This window comes from Rhodamnia argentea, chromosome 8 (assembly GCF_020921035.1).
Source record: "Rhodamnia argentea isolate NSW1041297 chromosome 8, ASM2092103v1, whole genome shotgun sequence".
Classification (NCBI taxonomy): domain Eukaryota; kingdom Viridiplantae; phylum Streptophyta; class Magnoliopsida; order Myrtales; family Myrtaceae; genus Rhodamnia; species Rhodamnia argentea.
Window position 1 is genome coordinate 25,332,714 of NC_063157.1, and position 18,120 is coordinate 25,350,833.

The 18,120-nt window shown below is 39.1% G+C and overlaps 2 protein-coding genes across 5 annotated transcripts; both read left to right on the forward strand.

The window, feature by feature from the left end:
• Positions 1-249: 249 nt before the first annotated feature.
• On the forward strand, positions 250-6,588 carry LOC115735243 (proline--tRNA ligase, cytoplasmic-like). Of its 3 annotated transcripts, XM_048283929.1 has the most exons (13): positions 250-422; positions 518-606; positions 686-841; positions 1,094-1,186; positions 2,034-2,150; positions 3,098-3,285; positions 3,478-3,544; positions 4,142-4,264; positions 4,397-4,549; positions 4,807-5,091; positions 5,219-5,437; positions 5,865-5,958; positions 6,249-6,588. In XM_048283929.1, exons 3-13 carry the CDS (start codon positions 710-712, stop codon positions 6,311-6,313), a joined length of 1,536 nt encoding a protein of 511 aa, XP_048139886.1. In that variant the 5' UTR covers positions 250-422; positions 518-606; positions 686-709; the 3' UTR covers positions 6,314-6,588. The 3 variants fall into 3 exon arrangements, with proteins under 3 accessions (XP_048139886.1, XP_030522238.1, XP_030522236.1); XM_030666378.2 differs by lacking the exon at positions 518-606 and having other exon boundaries at positions 700-841; XM_030666376.2 differs by lacking the exon at positions 518-606 and having other exon boundaries at positions 705-841.
• Positions 6,589-8,432: 1,844 nt separating this feature from the next.
• On the forward strand, positions 8,433-14,630 carry LOC115735206. Of its 2 annotated transcripts, XM_030666327.2 has the most exons (9): positions 8,434-8,689; positions 9,011-9,102; positions 9,282-9,356; positions 10,187-10,293; positions 10,471-10,526; positions 11,243-11,414; positions 11,849-11,920; positions 12,720-13,010; positions 13,712-14,630. In XM_030666327.2, exons 1-9 carry the CDS (start codon positions 8,507-8,509, stop codon positions 14,536-14,538), a joined length of 1,875 nt encoding a protein of 624 aa, XP_030522187.1. In that variant the 5' UTR covers positions 8,434-8,506; the 3' UTR covers positions 14,539-14,630. The 2 variants fall into 2 exon arrangements, with proteins under 2 accessions (XP_030522188.1, XP_030522187.1); XM_030666328.2 differs by lacking the exon at positions 9,282-9,356 and having other exon boundaries at positions 8,433-8,689; positions 11,849-11,921; positions 12,718-13,010.
• The last annotated feature ends 3,490 nt before the right edge of the window (positions 14,631-18,120 follow it).

Sequence of the window (18,120 nt, forward strand, 5' to 3'; positions counted from 1 at the left end):
TTTATTGACGCTCTAATAGCATGTTAGTTATTTTCGATCGTAAATCTATATATCAATATCGTGTGTTTTGTATAAAGCATTAGTTGATTAGAAAATCGTGCGATTAGAAATAATTGATAGTATTGTTAAATTGGCAGGGTGGCATCTCTCTCTCTGTTATTAAACAGATTAATTAAATGCACACGTCAGCGTGCATCTAACGCGGTTCGGACAGGCGGTCCGCGGATCTGATTCTAGCCGAACGCGATTGGAACGGACCAGTAGTATCATAGGACACTCTCTCTTTTGACCTTCTGCCTCGCATCCGCTCTGTTCCAGTAGGGTTTTCGCCTGCACCGGCTTTCACTTGCGTCCGCTGGTTCCGCCGCCGGAGCTTCTCTCGCCGTCCTCGCGGCCTTATCGACTTGTCAGTGAAGACAAAGGTAAACCGGACGGCAGCGAGCTTCATTCACGGGCTAATCCGATTTTCTTTTTCTTTTTTTTTTTTGGTCGAAATTCAGTGATGTTTCGAATCGAGTTCATTGCTCTCCGCTTTTGGGAAAACTGATGTGAACGGGTTCGGCGGCGGATTGTTATCGTGTTTGCCTGCGTTAGTTAGTGATATTTTTTGCTCCTATGAGTGGTTTCGGTGCGCGTTGTGTTTATTCAACGGATTGATTTGGAAATTTTGCTGCGTTTGTCGACGCCAATCTGCTGAGAATCAGGGGGGATGGCTGGTGGAGAGGCGAAGAAACCCAATAAACCCAATTCTAGCGCAGGGAAGAAGAAGGAGGTGAAGAAGGAGACGGGATTGGGTCTCTCCAATAAGAAGGATGAGAACTTCGGGGAATGGTATTCCGAGGTATGTTTCTCGGTACTTGGTAGGGAGGCTGCTCATGTTAAGGGTCCTGTCTCCTAAAGAGGAGTATTTATTTTTTAGGGTTGTAGTTTGTCTCGGTTGCGTTCCCAGAATTTAAGCGAAAAAGATCAGTCCAATTTTGAGTCTATATAAGTCCAGCTGGTTAAATCAGCTGGCACTGAGTCTTGTTTGGAAGTTGCATCAAGAAATGAAATGTCTTCTCTGATTATATTTGATTTCTTTTGGTTGACATAGGTTGTTGTCAGCGGCGAAATGATAGAGTACTATGATATCTCTGGCTGTTACATTCTAAGGCCATGGGCGATGGGCATTTGGGATATCATGCAAGTGAGTTCAGATCCTTTTCTGAAGTAAATCTGCCTTCTGTCTCCGTGCTTCTTATGGCCTTCCCTCCTCTGCTAACTTTTCTAAAAAAGGGTGGAAACACTTGTCATGTTCTGATTGACATAGAGTTCTTACTTCTACTGTCTTTAATAGTAGCAAGCTAGCTTCAATTGTATGGCTGTGTCAAGGTAGCTTGTCGTTCACACTAGATGGATCTACACTAGTAGTTGTGCTACTTATTTTAGGGTTGTCCCAGCTCTGCAAATGCTTCTTTCACTATTACTAGCCCGATGCAATGGTTTCGAATGATTCTGTAGCCAAACATCACTCAGTACAAAGATGCATACCTAATCATTTCTGGTGTTATTGTGAAAATCAGGTGGTTTGAGAATGGATTGTCTATTTTGATTTTATGATGTGACTGAACTCTGATTGTCCTATCGTGTTCCTTCTTGCATGCAGAACATATGTCTCTTAGAGCTATACTTGCCTCCAAACCGACCTCTAATTAGTGGGTGACACATTGAAACTTCACCCCTCATATGACTTTGATAATCACATTAAGAAAATTAACCCGCATTTGATTGGTAGGTTAGAAGCAAAATTCTTTAGAGTTTTTTGCTAAAGTCAAATGGGATTTGACATTGGAGCATGTAATCCGCCGCTTAGAGGCCAGTTGGGAGACAAGTATTGCTTCAAGCTATGTTCACAATCTTCAATTAATGTCATTGGTAGCCAATCATTATATTCTCCGGCTTCTGTTTGTTTCTAGGGTTGACACGAATTTGTTGCTTTTTCAAAATTCTCTCTGGCAGACACATAATTGTTAGTCGGTGATGTTAATCTGCAGGAGTTCTTTGATGCTGAAATAAAGAAGATGAAAATTAGGAACTGTTATTTCCCTCTTTTTGTATCTCCTGGGGTTCTACAACGCGAAAAGGACCATGTAGAGGGTTTTGCTCCAGAGGTGAGACAGCATCTAATTGATAGCTTGTTTAATCCTGTTCCTTTTCCCTTTATTTACAGCATGAAAGTTATCCTCGTGTTTCAAAAGTTGCTAATTATTAGTGTAGTCGAGATAGTTATCAAGAAAAAAATTTCATGTTTGTGGACAGTAGGTATTCGAACTGTTTGGTGAATTGGTTTGTTCTCAATAAATTTGATTGTCTCGTGTGTTTGTCTTTTCACTTTTGTAACGCTTCAACTTGTTTGTGGCTGGTCTACCAACTTGTTGGAATGGAAAGTGTGATAGACAGTGTGGAAAACTCTTCTTTGACGCTCTTATTGGTGCTATTGCTCATATGGTGAGCTGAGAATATGTTTTTTTGCATCTAAAAGGTGTCTGACCTATAGGTAGAAAGGCGGTTTATATTTTTGTGGGGCAACGTACGGTTTTGAATAATCTTACCTGGAAATATGGATGATTCCATTAAATGCAAAGTCGCTAGGCCTTTCCCACCAGCTTCCAACTAGCTAGGCATGGAATTACGAAGAGTAAAGCTATGCACACCACTAAGAGTGACATTCCATAGAACTAGACAATGCAATTGCCAACGTCTAACCAATCAAACAACTTGCCGAATAGGCAGGTCAACTTGTATACAGAGTTACGTAATTTGATTAAGTTGATTGGGAAGAAATTTCTAATATTGAAGACCCTGAGAGTGAGGTATGTGGCTCATTTGAGTTCAATTTCAATATCCAGGTTTGGGATACCAAATGCTTATCACAGGCATGATTCTTGGGGCATTCTTTTACTATGAAATTTATTTAAAAGGACCTATGCATAGGAATTTACCAATAAGTGACATTGTTTCAAATGTATTACTCAACATATTTGTATGATTACTGCTGCATGGCTTGGTTACTATCAATGTAATTGTCAGTGCCAACGTTGGTTCTTGGGTCTTTCAGGTTGCTTGGGTGACAAAATCTGGGGATTCTGATTTGGAAGTGCCTATTGCAATCCGACCAACAAGTGAGACAGCGATGTATCCTTACTTTTCTAAGTGGATAAGGGGACATAGAGACTTGCCTTTGAAACTTAATCAGTGGTGCAATGTTGTTAGATGGGAGTTTAGCAATCCTACACCCTTTATCAGGTATTCATAGTCTTCAACCTTTTAGTGTGCTTGTTCCCACAGGTTAATTTTGAACCCTTCCCCTTCTCTCTCTCTCACGCACTCACATGCGCGCACAGGCACACACACACACACACACATCAGAGATGATCCTCCAATTTACATTGATTGAGCATCGCTTGTTTACTCCTTTTTCGTCCCTATTTACTGCAGGAGTCGTGAGTTTCTTTGGCAGGAAGGACATACAGCTTTTGCTACCAAAGAAGAAGCAGATGCAGAGGTTCCTTTTCCCGCTTATTTTGTATTCAAGTTTAGATCATGTAGCTGAAAGCGAGTTGGTGAATTCACAGGACGTTGTTATATTTTTCCCAGTGGTTGGATTTCTTCAGAGTTGTACTTTGTTAATTTTCGCCCTTCTCCTACCTTGGCTGCAAAGCAGGATAACTTATAGGTCCTTCAACATTTCGTTTTATTTCTTTCTTTCTATGTATTAGGTCCTTGACACTCAATAGTTTTCAATTTCCATTAAGTACTGTCCTTTCTCTAAGGCTGTGTAGTGTTTATTCAATTTGGTAGACTTATTTATGATCTTCTAGTTAATCTCGCTGCAAATAGTGTTTTTTTTTTTCATGCCTTTAATTGTATGTAGTGCTGTGTATCATGTCACAGACAGTAAGAGAGTCCAATCTCTGAAATAGAGCTTAGTTTCTCCATAGATATGTAGAAGGCACAAAAACTAATTTGATAAATAGAGTTAGAACGCCTTTTCCATAAGAAATGGTGTTCGATGATTATCATTTGGCTTGTCAGTATGTCCTAAGTCTCGTTGAAATGCAGGAACCAGACGTTGAAGTATCTGACAATGGCTTTGTTTCAGGTTCTTGAGATATTGGAACTCTATAGCCGTATATATGAAGAGTATTTAGCTGTTCCAGTAATAAAGGGCAAGAAGAGTGAATTGGAGAAGTTTGCTGGTGGTTTATATACAACTACTGTGGAGGTAAATGCTTAAAACAGAAGTGCATAAACCATCTTTCATGTATTCTAAAGCCATTCACAGTGATTGTTGAATGTATAATTGTTCCCAGATGTTTAACTCTGTCATCATATTTGCCTATGTATTATGTGCCAGGCATTTGTTCCTAACACTGGGCGTGGAATTCAAGGGGCAACATCACACTGTCTGGGTCAGAATTTTGCAAAAATGTTTGAAATATTCTTTGAGAATGAAAAGAGAGAGAAAGCCATGGTCTGGCAGAACTCGTGGGCCTATACCACTAGAACGGTATATTTCCCTGTGAACTCGTTTATATTTTCTACAACTCGTTTTAGGATGTTCTCAAATAGGTCTGACATATGCCCTTTCAATGTTTTTATAAAGCATCTACATGATTTTTTTTTTGGTCTGAAGCATGAACATGAATTTGGGTAGACAACTTCTCATTACCTTTCATCATTTTGGATAAATAAAATTTAACTGTTTGCATCATCCTTGTGAGACTTTCTGTAAAAATTTGCTGCCTTTTTCCAAATTTTGTGCAGATTGGGGTAATGGTGATGGTTCATGGGGATGATAAGGGGTTGGTTCTCCCTCCCAAAGTGGCATCAGTTCAAGTTATCATTATACCTGTTCCATATAAAGATGCTGATACTCAAGGTATCTTTGATGCCTGCACAGCCACTGTCAATACCTTATGTGAAGCAGGTATTCGTACGGAGACAGACCTCAGAGATAACTATTCACCTGGTTGGAAGTACTCACATTGGGAAATGAAAGGCGTCCCTCTAAGAATTGAGATTGGACCAAAGGACTTGGCAAATAATCAGGTAAGAAGCAACTTCCTTCTTGACTATTCATTTGTTTGTGGCATAATTAACTGCTGTTTACATTTTTTTTCCACAACCCCTTTATTCTTGTTGGTGATAAGAGTGACACCTTGGCATTAACAAACAGGTCCGAGCTGTTCGGCGTGATAGTTCTGCTAAAAAAGATATACCAAGGGCCGACTTAGTTGAGCAGGTGAAAGAAATGTTGGCCAGCATTCAACAGAGCCTGTTTGATGCTGCGAAACAAAAACGAGATGCTTGCATTCAAGTTGTGAAAACATGGGATGAATTCGTGGAAGCACTAGGCCAAAAGAAGATGGTTTTGGCTCCTTGGTGTGATGAGGAAGTATGTTTCCAGTACATTGCTTTCCATTCGTGATTATCTTGTGCCGAGAGTTCTTCATTTAGTTGGGGTGTGTGTGTGTGTATTTTTTTCTATCACCATTTTGAATTCTTAGCTCCAAAACCTGTGTGGCAGTTGTTTTTTGAGAGGGAGAAAAAAGTCTTTCCTCTGCATTCGTAGCTATATGGCTTTGTCAGGAAAGAAACTCAATAGCTTTGGAGAACCTCTAATGGAAGTTTAAGATGTAGCTCTTGCTGTACTTTGGCTGAATTATTCAATCTGCAGTGTGCTTTTGTCGCATTGCAGCAATACTGTGAATTTGTTCTTCAGTGCAAATATAGCTTGGAATCTTCTTGGGATACATTTGCTTTTAGTATGGCACTATCTTTTTCTCTTTTTTACCTGAAAGCTTTTGCATTCCTTACTTTAGGAGGTGGAGAAAGAAGTAAAGGCACGGACAAAGGGTGAGATGGGAGCATGTAAGACACTTTGTTCCCCATTTGAACAGCCAGAGCTTCCTGAAGGTACCATGATTCATCTTCATAACTAGGACTTATTAATCTTTGCCGCTTGAGTTCATGATGTCTGTCCATGGGAGAGGCCAATCTCTCAGCAAGGATGGAATCTGGACAAATGTCTTGTTTTTAGCTTATCATCGACCATTTCACAATTTTGAAAACCTGAAGTGGCATTGACGTGCTGGCATTAAATTCTCTGTTTTTTTTTTTTGGTCAGTATTATGAGGCCCGGTTGGTGGTGTTATGTTATTCTCCAGGTCGTGCTTTACTTCACTTCTTCATTGTGGTTCATGCAGGTACTATATGCTTTGCTTCTGGAAAGCCCGCAAAAAGGTGGAGCTACTGGGGCAGGAGTTACTAGTTCTGCTTGTGGTCCTTCTCTTAGCATTGAGATTCTCCATGCGAAGATCAGATCGGCGCCAACTTATGGCAAGCTCAGTCCTGTGCTATGCTAGGCCGCAAATTCAGACTATTAATCTTGTAGCAGTGCGGATTTATTTATCGACATTGGCTCGAGCCTCCCAAATTTTCGGAGTCCTGGTTTGGTGTTCTTCTTTTTTTCATACACAGGTGATGTTTGGAAAATGCTTAGAAATATCGAGTAATGCCACACAAAAAAAGGGTGATATTCAGTAACTACTCTCCTGCGCCGAGTTAGAATTAAGGCGAATTCGTTTGCTGCTGTGATTTGTTTTGATCTTTCATATGATGGGTGTTCTTTTCTTTTTCTTTTTCTTTTTTGGGTGTTTTGGTCGGAATCATCTGATGGTTAAGACAGGTGGTTTTCTTTTGTTGTTCGCGCTCACGGCCGGACCATGGTTCTTGTGAATCAAGTACAATCATGGCCATTGGCTTTTGTGAAATCCACATGGGTTTGGCTGTGATTAATCCGATTCATATGGACTTGGGAGGACTAGGCAAGTAGTGTATCCGTGCTTGGAGGTCGTGGTGCCCCGGGAGGCTCCACAGCCGTACGATGAACGGTGAATTCATGTCAAAAGCTGGGAACGAACTTAGATCTCACGGTAGGGGTGTATGGTTCCACATTGTATGTATGGTGGAGGTAACTAATTTTACTGGTGGTGGACGTAGTAATAACTTTTTGGGAAATTTTCAAATAAAGGTACGGAGTGTATTCATTTTTTCAAATAAGAACTTGAAGTGGTTATTCTTTTAAATAAAAGCTTAAAGTGCATTTGTTGTTTTAAATAAGGGTATGAAGTGGTCATCTCCGTCTTAAAAAAGTGCCTCTCATTAGTTTTTTTTTTTATGTCGAAGCCTCGCACTAGTTGGTTAGAGGTATTTTCATTATTTATTTATTATTTAAAATTTTTTTACTTTGTTTTTTTGTTTCTCGATTTTCTAAAAATGAAAAAAAAAACTAAAAAAACTAAGGAGAATCTTCTGCCTGGGGACGTCACCCCACTGTCGTTCCGGCCGCGGCGGTTGCCATGGGGGCCACCCGTGCCTCGGCAAGGGTCGCTACCCTCGGTCGAGGTCCGGGCCGGGGCTAGCTGGCCCTCATCACTCAGCTTGTGTTTCCTCCTTTTTTTTTTTATATTTTATTTTATTTAAATCTTTGTATTTTAGTTTTTATTTATTTCTTAATTTAATTGAAATCAAATTAAAAATTTATTTAATGAAAATGTCTTTGATCAATCAGAATATTTAGTTGGCTGGTGAGTTTTAAGCCCTTATTTGAAACAATCATAATCACTTTAGGCTTTTATTTAAAATAATGAGAACACTTCAGGCTTTTATTTGAAATAAGAATCATTTTGGATATTTGTTTGAAAAAATGAGAGTACTTCGGACACTTACTTGAAATTTTTTCCTAACTCTTCCTTCTTTGCCAGAGATTCTTACTATGCGGTTAACAAGAGCAGCTTCCATAGCAATTTCTCTCCTGAATTTCTATGTTTTAATAAATAGCAATTGTATTTTTTTTGTTTAAAAATAGAAAAATTTCCCCAATAATTAATTATTGAAAGTTGCACCATGCACTCTTTCTTTTTGCGTGGGACGATGCCGGGGAACAAATGCACTCGAAAAATCTTAAAACTTGTCAAGAAAATGCAATTGATTTTTAAAACTTTCAAAAAGTACATTCATGTCCTAAAACTTGTTCTTAAAATGTAATCGAGTATCAAAACTTTTGAGATGGTAATCTAAATTTTAAAACTTGACACGAAAGTGCGATCGAATCCTAAATCAAATTCTTCTATTGATTGCACTTTTTGAAAGTTTTAAAACTCGATCGCACTTTCGTGATAAATTTTAAGATTTAATTATACTTTTTTAAAATTTTAGAATTTAATTGCAGTTTCGTCGATAAATTTTCGGACTTTCAAATTCAACCTACTTAAACCTAAAATTAATGAGCGTTTAAGTGTTATGGAACGACTGAATAAATAAGTGATTGTCAACACGAAAAATATAAGGCAGGACAAAACATGAAACTTCTTTCTTTTGTAAGTTCAACCGGCGGACCCCACCCCACTACTCTCTTCCCTCGCCGTCGCCCAAAGGGTCTCCCTCCGCGGAGCCGAGCTCAATGGAAGCAGAAGCGCCGAGAGGCATGGAGCAGGAGGAGCCGGAGCCGGAGCCGGAGCCGTCGCCTTCATCGTCGTCGGTCACCTACAAATTGGTCCCGTGGTTGAGCTGGGACGAGTGGGACTCCGTCCGAGCCTCTCTCTTCTCTCCCTCTCCGGACTCCGTCGCCTCCGCGCTCCGAAGAGTGAGCAACTTGAAACACTGTTCTCTTCAAACCCTATATCATCGTTTCTTTTCTCATTCTCAGTATCTGTTGAAAGTAGTTCAAAGTAGGTTCTCGTGTCCTTGAGGTAGTGTCGCCTAAAACTAATGTCGGAGGATTTGCTCGATGATGCTTTTGTTGGATTGCTTGTTGCTAGAGACGACGGAGGATAGTTGTGGTTTGTAAGAGTTTTTTGATGGTTGATCCGATTGCCGGTTAGTGGGGTCGCGTTATTGATTGCAGACATGGAACTTTTCTTCTTATTAGCTTTTTTAGTCCCCTTAGGAGAGCTTCGGTTTGCAGATAACAGCGTGGAGAAGCCGAGGATGTCTTCCTGTGGCAGTCGAAGTCACGGCTTCCATCATCGAGATTCAGCAGAAGGATCCTTTCTTCAGGTAATTCATTTGCGTTCTGCCTTGCCATGCCGGGGTTGTATTTAGTTTCCTATATGTTGTTCACCACTTGACATTGCATGACATATATGCTTTTTGAGATTTGGTTTATTTTTTCCACGTGATTATTGGCTGTGTCATGCCACTCCAATTCATCAATGCGCTCTTTTTATTTGTTGCAGGAAAGACCTGCCTCATAATGCTTTCTCTGATTCTGATGAAATCCTGGCTATGCTCTATTGCATGGCGATTATGAGGTGAGAGTGAGACCTATTTGATTAGCTTGTGATTCTTAAGTTCATTCCTTCACATTATCTTCAGCAGAGCTCTAAAAAGGTTGAGGTGGAAATAGTGAGTTTGTCTCTTTAAAGCATGCCTCATATAGTTTCAATAGCATCTTAATGTGCGATACCGGAAGCATTGCTCGTGCCTGCATGTTACTACTTCTATGCATAAGAGCCATCTGTACTTATCAGTGGGTTGGGGGCTTTGAGTTTTGTTCTAGGATAGGCTTATATTACTTTTTCATATGATTTTTGTAAACTTCTAGATGATAGGTTGCGAAAGTTAGAGATCGAACGTGGAGCGCTGTCTTTCTGGAAGTTCATGTGTAGGCTTAGTTCCGTTCACAGTAATAAAGTACACAGTTTGTTTGAATATTTCTTACTTCAAAGTCTTGGCATCCTTGGCTGGGGATTTAATTGAAATATTACCTGCCAGCCAAGCCTTTAAACCATTAAACATTCTTCTTTGCTGATGTCGAAGTTCCTGGTCAAGTTGTTTGAACTCACGTGCACCATTTAGCTAGTGACATTCACTTGAGATTTTAAATGGTCTTTTTCCCAGTTATTGTGGTCTGAGAATCATTCTTCCGTCGGATGTAAAATGATTTTGTGCAGGCTGTCCTAAGTTTCTAATGTTTGAATTTGAGAACCATCTCAAACTCCTATAGGACCTGCTGATGTGTGCTACCTCTGTCCTTTTATTTATTACATTGATTTGCAATTGCAACAAATTGTAGCTTTTTATTTTCAAACAACCATTCAGCAATGCTCTAAAGAAGAATCTTGTTTTCTTACGTCTCAAGGCTTGTGAACGGTGTTGTCGAAAAGACACGGAAGAAAACAGAGGTGTCAATTGCAGAGGCTGCTAATGCAATTGGTATTCCGCGTATGCTGATTGATATTCGTCACGGTAAGGGATCAATTGCTGATGGTCTAGAGATTGCCTATCTTTTTGGTCCCAAGCCATAGGGTAAACCTAACTTGTAATTTTAGCCGCCCCTTTACTAATGACATTCTAATATTTGAGATCTTCTGGTCTAGGATTTTAATAGACAGTGTTTGGTTCTTTTATGTGCTAATGTTGCAGAGGGTTCTCATCGTGAACTACCTGCGCTTCCCTTAGTTCGTGATGCCTCACGTCAGGTCTACATTCTTGACCTTTTCTACTATCTGTCGTAGTAATAAGTGACAAACTTCCATCTTTTCTGGATTTTGCAGTTTTTGCCGCTTCAATTAAATGTTTAGTGGACTCAGTATTTTTTGTTTGAATGAATCTAGATTCCTCTGCATGAGATCATAACCTCTGTAGGCAAATCGCTGTCAAGATGTAGTATAAGTCTCTCTCCTGCCATAGTTGTTCCAACCCTACTTTGTTTATTACATAAAGATAAAGATTAAAGTAACACTTCATATAGTGGAGTCATGATTGATAACCCGTCAGGATTTGGTGATAATTTTTCATCATTTCGGAATATGTTAAGCCTGTAAATCCGTGAGAGCGTTGTCTTTTCTCATGGCAATCACCTAAAAGTTTCATCTCTGGCCTTTTGAGCATAAAGTTATGCATGTTCTCAATTTCCTTTTGAATTAAAGAACTTGGGAAGTAAAGATGTTCAGCCTCATGGAGATGATGGTATCAATTTTAAATGGGCAGAGTGGCTTTCTTGCAAACTGATCGAATGCAAAAGTAGTATTAGCAGATTTGGCATTGGCTTTCATTTCTACAGAAGATCTCATTACTTTAATAGCCTAGCTCTCCTTGCTTTGTGATCATTTTGTTTTTCTCCTGAGCTTTTGTGATTCTATCTTTAGCTATAACATTGATGGTCTGGACTACTAAGTTATTTCTTTTCACACAGGCCCTTAGTTGGCTAAAGTCCTACTACTGGGAACCTCAGAAGAAAGCAATGCCGTCTAAAAGATATGGGAGTCTTCGAGCCAGAAAAGAAGTCAAGTCTAAACTTCGTGAATTGGCTATTTACTTGAGAAATAAGCAGAGTCCACCATCAACATCACTGGTTAAGGAAAAAAGTGCGTTTGATTTGACATCCTTTTTTCCATTTCTTTTGAGCGCTATGTATCAGAATGTCTCAATGGCTTCCATGGAAATAGCTCTTTCTCCCCTGCTCCCCACCCTTAATTCGAAGGTTCAAACCCTTAGACCTCTCTCTTTCCAATAAGAAAGATGTCTTTGATGCAAGAGCCTCTTGGCATCTTGATGGCTTTGTGATTGTTATTTTTAAAGAAAATCTTTATAATGTTGATTGAATTGCCTGACAAGGGAGCACGGGACCTAAACTTTAATGGTGGCATGTGAAAAATCACACAATGAGACATTGGCTTAGTATCCCATGTGTCCATAAGAGCCCCTTTTTTATTTTCACTAGACAGGATGATTTGATTTGATTTGATTTGTTATTTTTTCAGTTGCCTCATCTTCCTTTTTGCTTTCACTCTTTCCATAGGCATAAAACATTGTGGGCGTAGTAAGGTTTTATTGCTTGTGGCTGGAAGGCTTCATACATTTAAATCTGGAGGTAAGAATTTGTTCCAGTTTACTTTTCCCAAATCCCATTGATGTTTGATCTTTCCTAATTTTAATGATTCTTATATATGTTGAGAATATATAGATTCCTGATTCTTTTTCCACTGGGGAAAAATCCACTGAGAATCCGTAAGTGAAAAATTCACTCTGCAACTATTATTCTGTTGGTCAAAAAGCGATGGACGGATGAAATGTTTAACTTGCTGTTTTTTCGAGTTCTTGGACCTATCATCATTCCCATCTTCGCTTCGAGTAACAATCTGCAACCCCCAGGTCAAGAATTGGGTCCTGATAAGCATTGTAGAGTGTTCTGAGACTTTCTTCTGTGCTGATCAAGGAGGTTGAGGAGCTGTCTCTTTAGCTAATGTTGGCTCTAAAGCTCCTATAAGTACTTATTGCTGTTACTCTGGTATCTAGACATACAACTAGCAGGTAGGTGAGTCACAGCGAATTTTCTATTGTGTAAAATTGTTCAAAACTGACTTCATATTTTCAAAGTTCGCAGACACGTTACTCTATTATAAGTTGACCGTGAAAATTTTCCCCAACATATCAGTAAATAGTCATTTTCAGATGCCTTGGTATTTCAGCAGTCGTGTGCACAGTGAAAGCTCCACGTTAATCCTGATTGTGTTTAGCTATATTATTTTCATTCTTTGCGTTGTAAGGCACGTATGATTTGATTAGATATCTTACTGTTTTGTCGAAGACGAAACAGTAGAAAGCAGCAGCAGCAGCAGCATAGAAATCTGCATGTCTATTCTTAGATGATGACCCATTTTATTTTCCAGGTTCCAAAAAGACGATGAGCAAGATCCTGAAAAATCTGGTGCAGTTATATGCTTCCTTCTCCACAGAAGTAATCTCTGTATTGTTGGAGTTTCTTCTTAAGGTCGTCAACTCTTCTGACACGTTGGAGCTTCAACAAGAAATCCATTATCCACATGGTAATCGGACTTTGCTGGATGACTGGATGCTTCTTATGACAAAATTAATAAATAAGGAACCAAAAATGCTTCTGGACCTTCTCAAGGCAGTCCTTGATATGATTGATACGGAAGAAGCAAGCAACAGTGAAACTGGTAAGTGTTGACCAGTAAACAAACCTTGCTGTCTTTGGGAAAAAGTATTTTCTTTTGCATTTTCTGTGATATATTCCTCATAGATATTTTTGGTTTAGGATTAGGAGTCAAAGTACTGTTCTTACCCTTCTCCCTTGGTCGAAGAACTAAAAGGTTGTGATTTGATACGTACCTTCAGCTTCCTCTACTTACCCTTTAAACTGCAGGTGTGGGGACTTCAGTCTTGCTTCTTGATAGTTCTAGAATTTCCCTGGTTGACGCAATTATGTCTGGGTTGTTATCTTGGGTACCAAGATTCTTATGTTTGCTTACGAGTCTACGACTTTCATCTTTAATCTGCTGATACAGCTGTAGTTTTCCTCCCAGCATCTTTTGGATTTCTAGACTACTTATATTCTTTTCCGGGTGACACCTCAACTGCTTATTCACGAGCTTTTCCATCTCTTCTGTTTGATGATCTAGTTCTTTGCTCAAGTTGAAACATCAAAATAACCTACTTGGTGTAACTGCTAAATATTGGGTTCAGGATTACTTGGGTACGAACTCCCTGCAGGCTGCATCTGCATTAGTCTTCTGCTCTAGGAAGAATTCAGCTCTTTACATACTTCATGTCCAAAATTCAACTTGTGGTCTTCACTACATCAGAAATACATCTGCCGACTTCTTTTCTTTGTTTCTCCTTTAATTTTCCCCTCTTTCAGGAACGCAACATTTGATGCCATCCCGACATAGAGTAAAGACCTATCAAATTGCACCCCTCTCCTCTTTGTTTGCATGGCTTGTTGCCATATCGAAGGGACTGAAGTCTTTCCGAGATGTAGATTCTTCTTCTGAAACTGAAGTTCCTGATGCACGGAGGAGTACATCCAGGGAAATGCTGATGGGCATCCTCCGTAAAAGTCTTCGGGTTGGAGCTCTGGGGAACAAACAGCTCATGGACTCTGCCATTCAGATTTCAGAGGTCATCGGGAACAATTCTTTGGTGGACAAACTTAACAAACTCTCTTTGGTTTCAGCCACAACTTTGGATGTCACTTGTATGACGAGTTCTTCGACATTTGCTGAGCAAGAAGACTACCTCCGATTGGCTGCTGAGAAGCTGGTCAGACTTAGTCGAGTGAAGAACAAAGCTTTGAGCCCAACAAACACTGATGGACACAATAAATGCAGATGGGCCGTTGCCAAATCATGGAACCCATGTCCAATAGGCACATTGCCGCTCGACTTCGGGTTCTCCGGTCGTCTTCCTGTCCTTGATTGTAAAACGGGGGAAGCACCAGAAGCGTTTGAAAGAAACTCAACACAGGAACTGAATCAGTGTGCTGGGAAGAGAGAAGCAAGCTGCGATGCCGATTCTTTGCTTGACTCGAGGAATAAGAAAATGAGGGAGGCAGTGGTGGATTGTGAATTGGAAGACATGGTTGTGTCCGGAGGTGCCGGTGGCTGTTTGATGTTGGGTGGGGTGTGGAAGAAGGTTGGATTAGAAGAGCTAGAAGCCATCAAGTCATCCATTAGGATTTTAGTTTGAGCTGTCTTCCTTTGTTGTTAATGAAGCCTTAATTTAACAGAAGCTCCAAAACTGGAAATGCATTTTACAGTTTATGTTGTTTTGTTTTCTGAGTCCTGGGTTTGTTTCGCCGAAGAGAACAACTGGGAGAAGCCGGAGGGGCATCGATGTTTGTCCATTTTCTTTTGATAGCTCTTGAGTACACTTCGACCACGAGGGAGTACAACAAACATTCTCGTAGAATCACGCTCTGGAAATTTGGGACAGATTATACGGGATATTTTCAATCGTGTATGGAGTCTTCACATTTTTTTATTGGTTTTATGAAGTCTTAGACCTTTTTTATCCAAATGTGCAGTCAAGTCCTTTTGATGAACAAGTCACTCAAGAAGTACTTGTATGGCATTTTTAAATTTTACATTTTTCAATAAATATTTTTAGGTTTAATAGAATGTAACCGATTAAGAGATTTGTCATTGGATTGGATTTGATTGAAACAACTGAAATGTTTAGAATTCAATTTCTTTACATGCACGTTATGTTATATATTAAAAAAAATTGTTAAGTAAGAACTAAATTTTCATTGCAAACTATTAAGAAAGTTAGTAATTCTATAAAAGTGTTGGTACGTTATCGATAAGTTACTTGAAATGCTTGACCTAAAGTTTTCTAATCATCTTAATTAATTATATTCAATCACGGTAAAATGGATTTTTAACTAAGAAAATATCATGACCGTTCGTTTGATCCAAGTCTTGGAAATTTCCAATCTCGACACTTTCTTTGAAAAGCGATCTGCCTTTAGAAACGATTGGGTCACGGATTTTCTATAGGTGCAAAAATCAAGTCAATGGGATGTCGGAATGGAAAAAATATGCCAGATCGAAGTTTGACCAATTCAAGTAAAACATACATAATTGTCATTTTTTTAAAAAATGTTCGCAATTATAGTATTGTGTGATTTGAACATTTATAATATATAAAGATTTCCAAGTTCAATCACAACGATCAGACATTGAAAAAGAAAATGTGATGGCCATTGACTCGGTTCAATCCCTAGAATTGTGACAAAAAAAAAATTCTATATTCCAATTGCATTTTGGAGCAATCGAGCTACAAATTTTCCATAGGTGCAAAAATTGATTCAATGGGATGTCGCACGGAAAAAAGACGCTTGGTTCATACAGTCCAAACTTCGATGTCGCACGGAAATCGTGTCCATTTCCCCACTGTCGCTGTGGAGAGCGACGGCGGTGGCGAGCCTCCATCTTCATTAATTTTTTTGTTCTTTTTTGTATTTTTTAAAATTTGTCTTATTCTTAATATAACTTAAATAAATTTTGAATTTTTTTGTCCTTTTTTGCATCGTTTTAGCCTTATTTATCATATTTTAGCTACATTATCACCACATAGGAGAAAAATCAATAAAAAAAAAGTCATGTCAACGGTTTCTATTAGTTAAGTTGGACGGAGCTAATAGAATGATTCGATTGAACTAATTTGATAATGTATTTTTTGTAATTTTTATCACTCAATTGCAACTTTCGTAATAAGTTTTCGTACTTTTAATGCACTTATCCTTTGTTTTTATAAAGTACTCTTTGACACTTCTTCAAACACATTGAAACTTTCCAATAAAAAAAAAATCTCTTCTTTTTTTAGTGCGGGCCATTAGAATTATGCTCGAAAATGAATTTTAACCTTAAAGTTAAGTTTTCGAATCTTACGGGAAAAAAAAAAATTGGGTGGTCCAAATCCTTAAAAATTTGTCACAATCACTTTGCCTTTGGGGATATGAGTAAAGTCCTTAATTATTTCGTCCGAACTCTAGAAGGTAAAATTCGAGGGTATTCTTTAGGATTAAGGGAAAAAAAATATTTTCTCTTAACTTAGAGGGTGGCGGTTACTTCTGGGTAGAGTCTTATAGTAGCGTTTTGTGCCTGGGGTGAATCATCGGAGTTTTGGTTCTTGCGTCATCGACCTGTGCTTCGCATAGTATCTTTGAGCCGACTTGTTGACGATGTACTTCTGGTTCAAAGACGCTGCTAGAAGTTAAGTTTTTGGATCTTACGGGGAAAAAAAAATTTTGGGTGGTCTAAATCCTTAAATAATTCGTCACAATCACTTTGCCTTTGGGGGACCCGAGTAAAGTCTTTAAACCGCTTCATCCGAACTGCGGGACGTAAAATTCGGGGGTATTCCTTAGAATAAAAGGAAGAAAAATATTTTCTCTCAACTTAAGGGTGATGGTGGGGAAGGTAGACTCCATGTCATTTTCGAATGGCTACTCCCGGATAGGGTCATATAGTAGAGTCCCGAGTCCGTAGTGAATCATCGAAGCTTCGGTTCCTGGGTCGTCGACCTGAGCTTCGCACAGTATCTTTGAACCGACTTGTCGGCGACGTACTCTGATTCAAAGACACTATGCGAAGTTAAGTATTTGGATCTTACGGGAAAAAAAAATTTGCGTGGTCCAAATCCATAAATACTTCGTCACAATCACTTTGCCGTTGGGGGGAGGATATGCCTTTCCCTTTCAATAATTTCGTTTCGAAAAGGATCGTCAAAGTAGGAAAGGGATATTTTTATCCGGGGCACCTTTTACAAATATCCGAGGATCCCAAGAGATTTAATTTCGATTATACATGGGAGACATTTGAAAGAATTTATGACCTAGAGCATTTTTGTTTTTGTAGGGATAGATAGAAGTCACTTTTGTACAAATATCAACAAATATCTTGGTGTTTCGTTAGTTAATTTAGAAACGGTTATGACAACTTTTCTTAATCAGGGCACACCGAAAGTCGTCACCGGCTTTGCATATGTATTGTACCGAAATAAATCATCATTCTCGACTAGCGATCGCATTGCTATACCACGACGCCCCACCGCCACCCATGATTGCTCTTTTATTAAAGCAGCCGTGACGCCAATTTCACTTGCAAAGCGCGGTGATCATGGGATTCGAGCCACGAGCACATCCAATCTTAGTTCATCTTTTTTTTTTTTTTTTTTTTTTGTTTCTTTAAGTTTACAATGATAAGTTGTGGACGATCAACAAAGATATATATTATCCGGTCCAAATCATGTCTTAGTCCCCGAAACTCAACGATTCCTACTCTCGAAGTTGTAATTTTTCCCACTCTTCGAGGAGCTCAGCATCAATCCAATTCCACATAAAAAAGCTTAGGATGACCCAAAGCTTGTCCGGAAGAAACTATGCTGTCAGCAACCTTTTTCCCTATCCTGTCGACCATAATGTTTCTGCTCGACTACGACAACAAACGATGACAAAAAAGAGGAAAACCGTAGCTTGTAATTTGGCACATTAGATTTCGTCCGGTTAGGATAGAACGGGATATGAAATTTAGGAATTTTTACAATATCCTACTCATTGTTTGGTGAATCGCAGTACAAAGCCGGATATTCTCACATCCTATCGTGTCCATTGTTTGACATAAATGGCATATCACATGTTAATAAACATAAAATTTGCACAAACGAATACGTTAAGAATCTCACGAAGCTCTAGCCTACTTCATGTATATTTGCTTTTTTTTTAAATTATTTGTTCATTCTTTGTTTTTAATTCTTTTTTCCCCT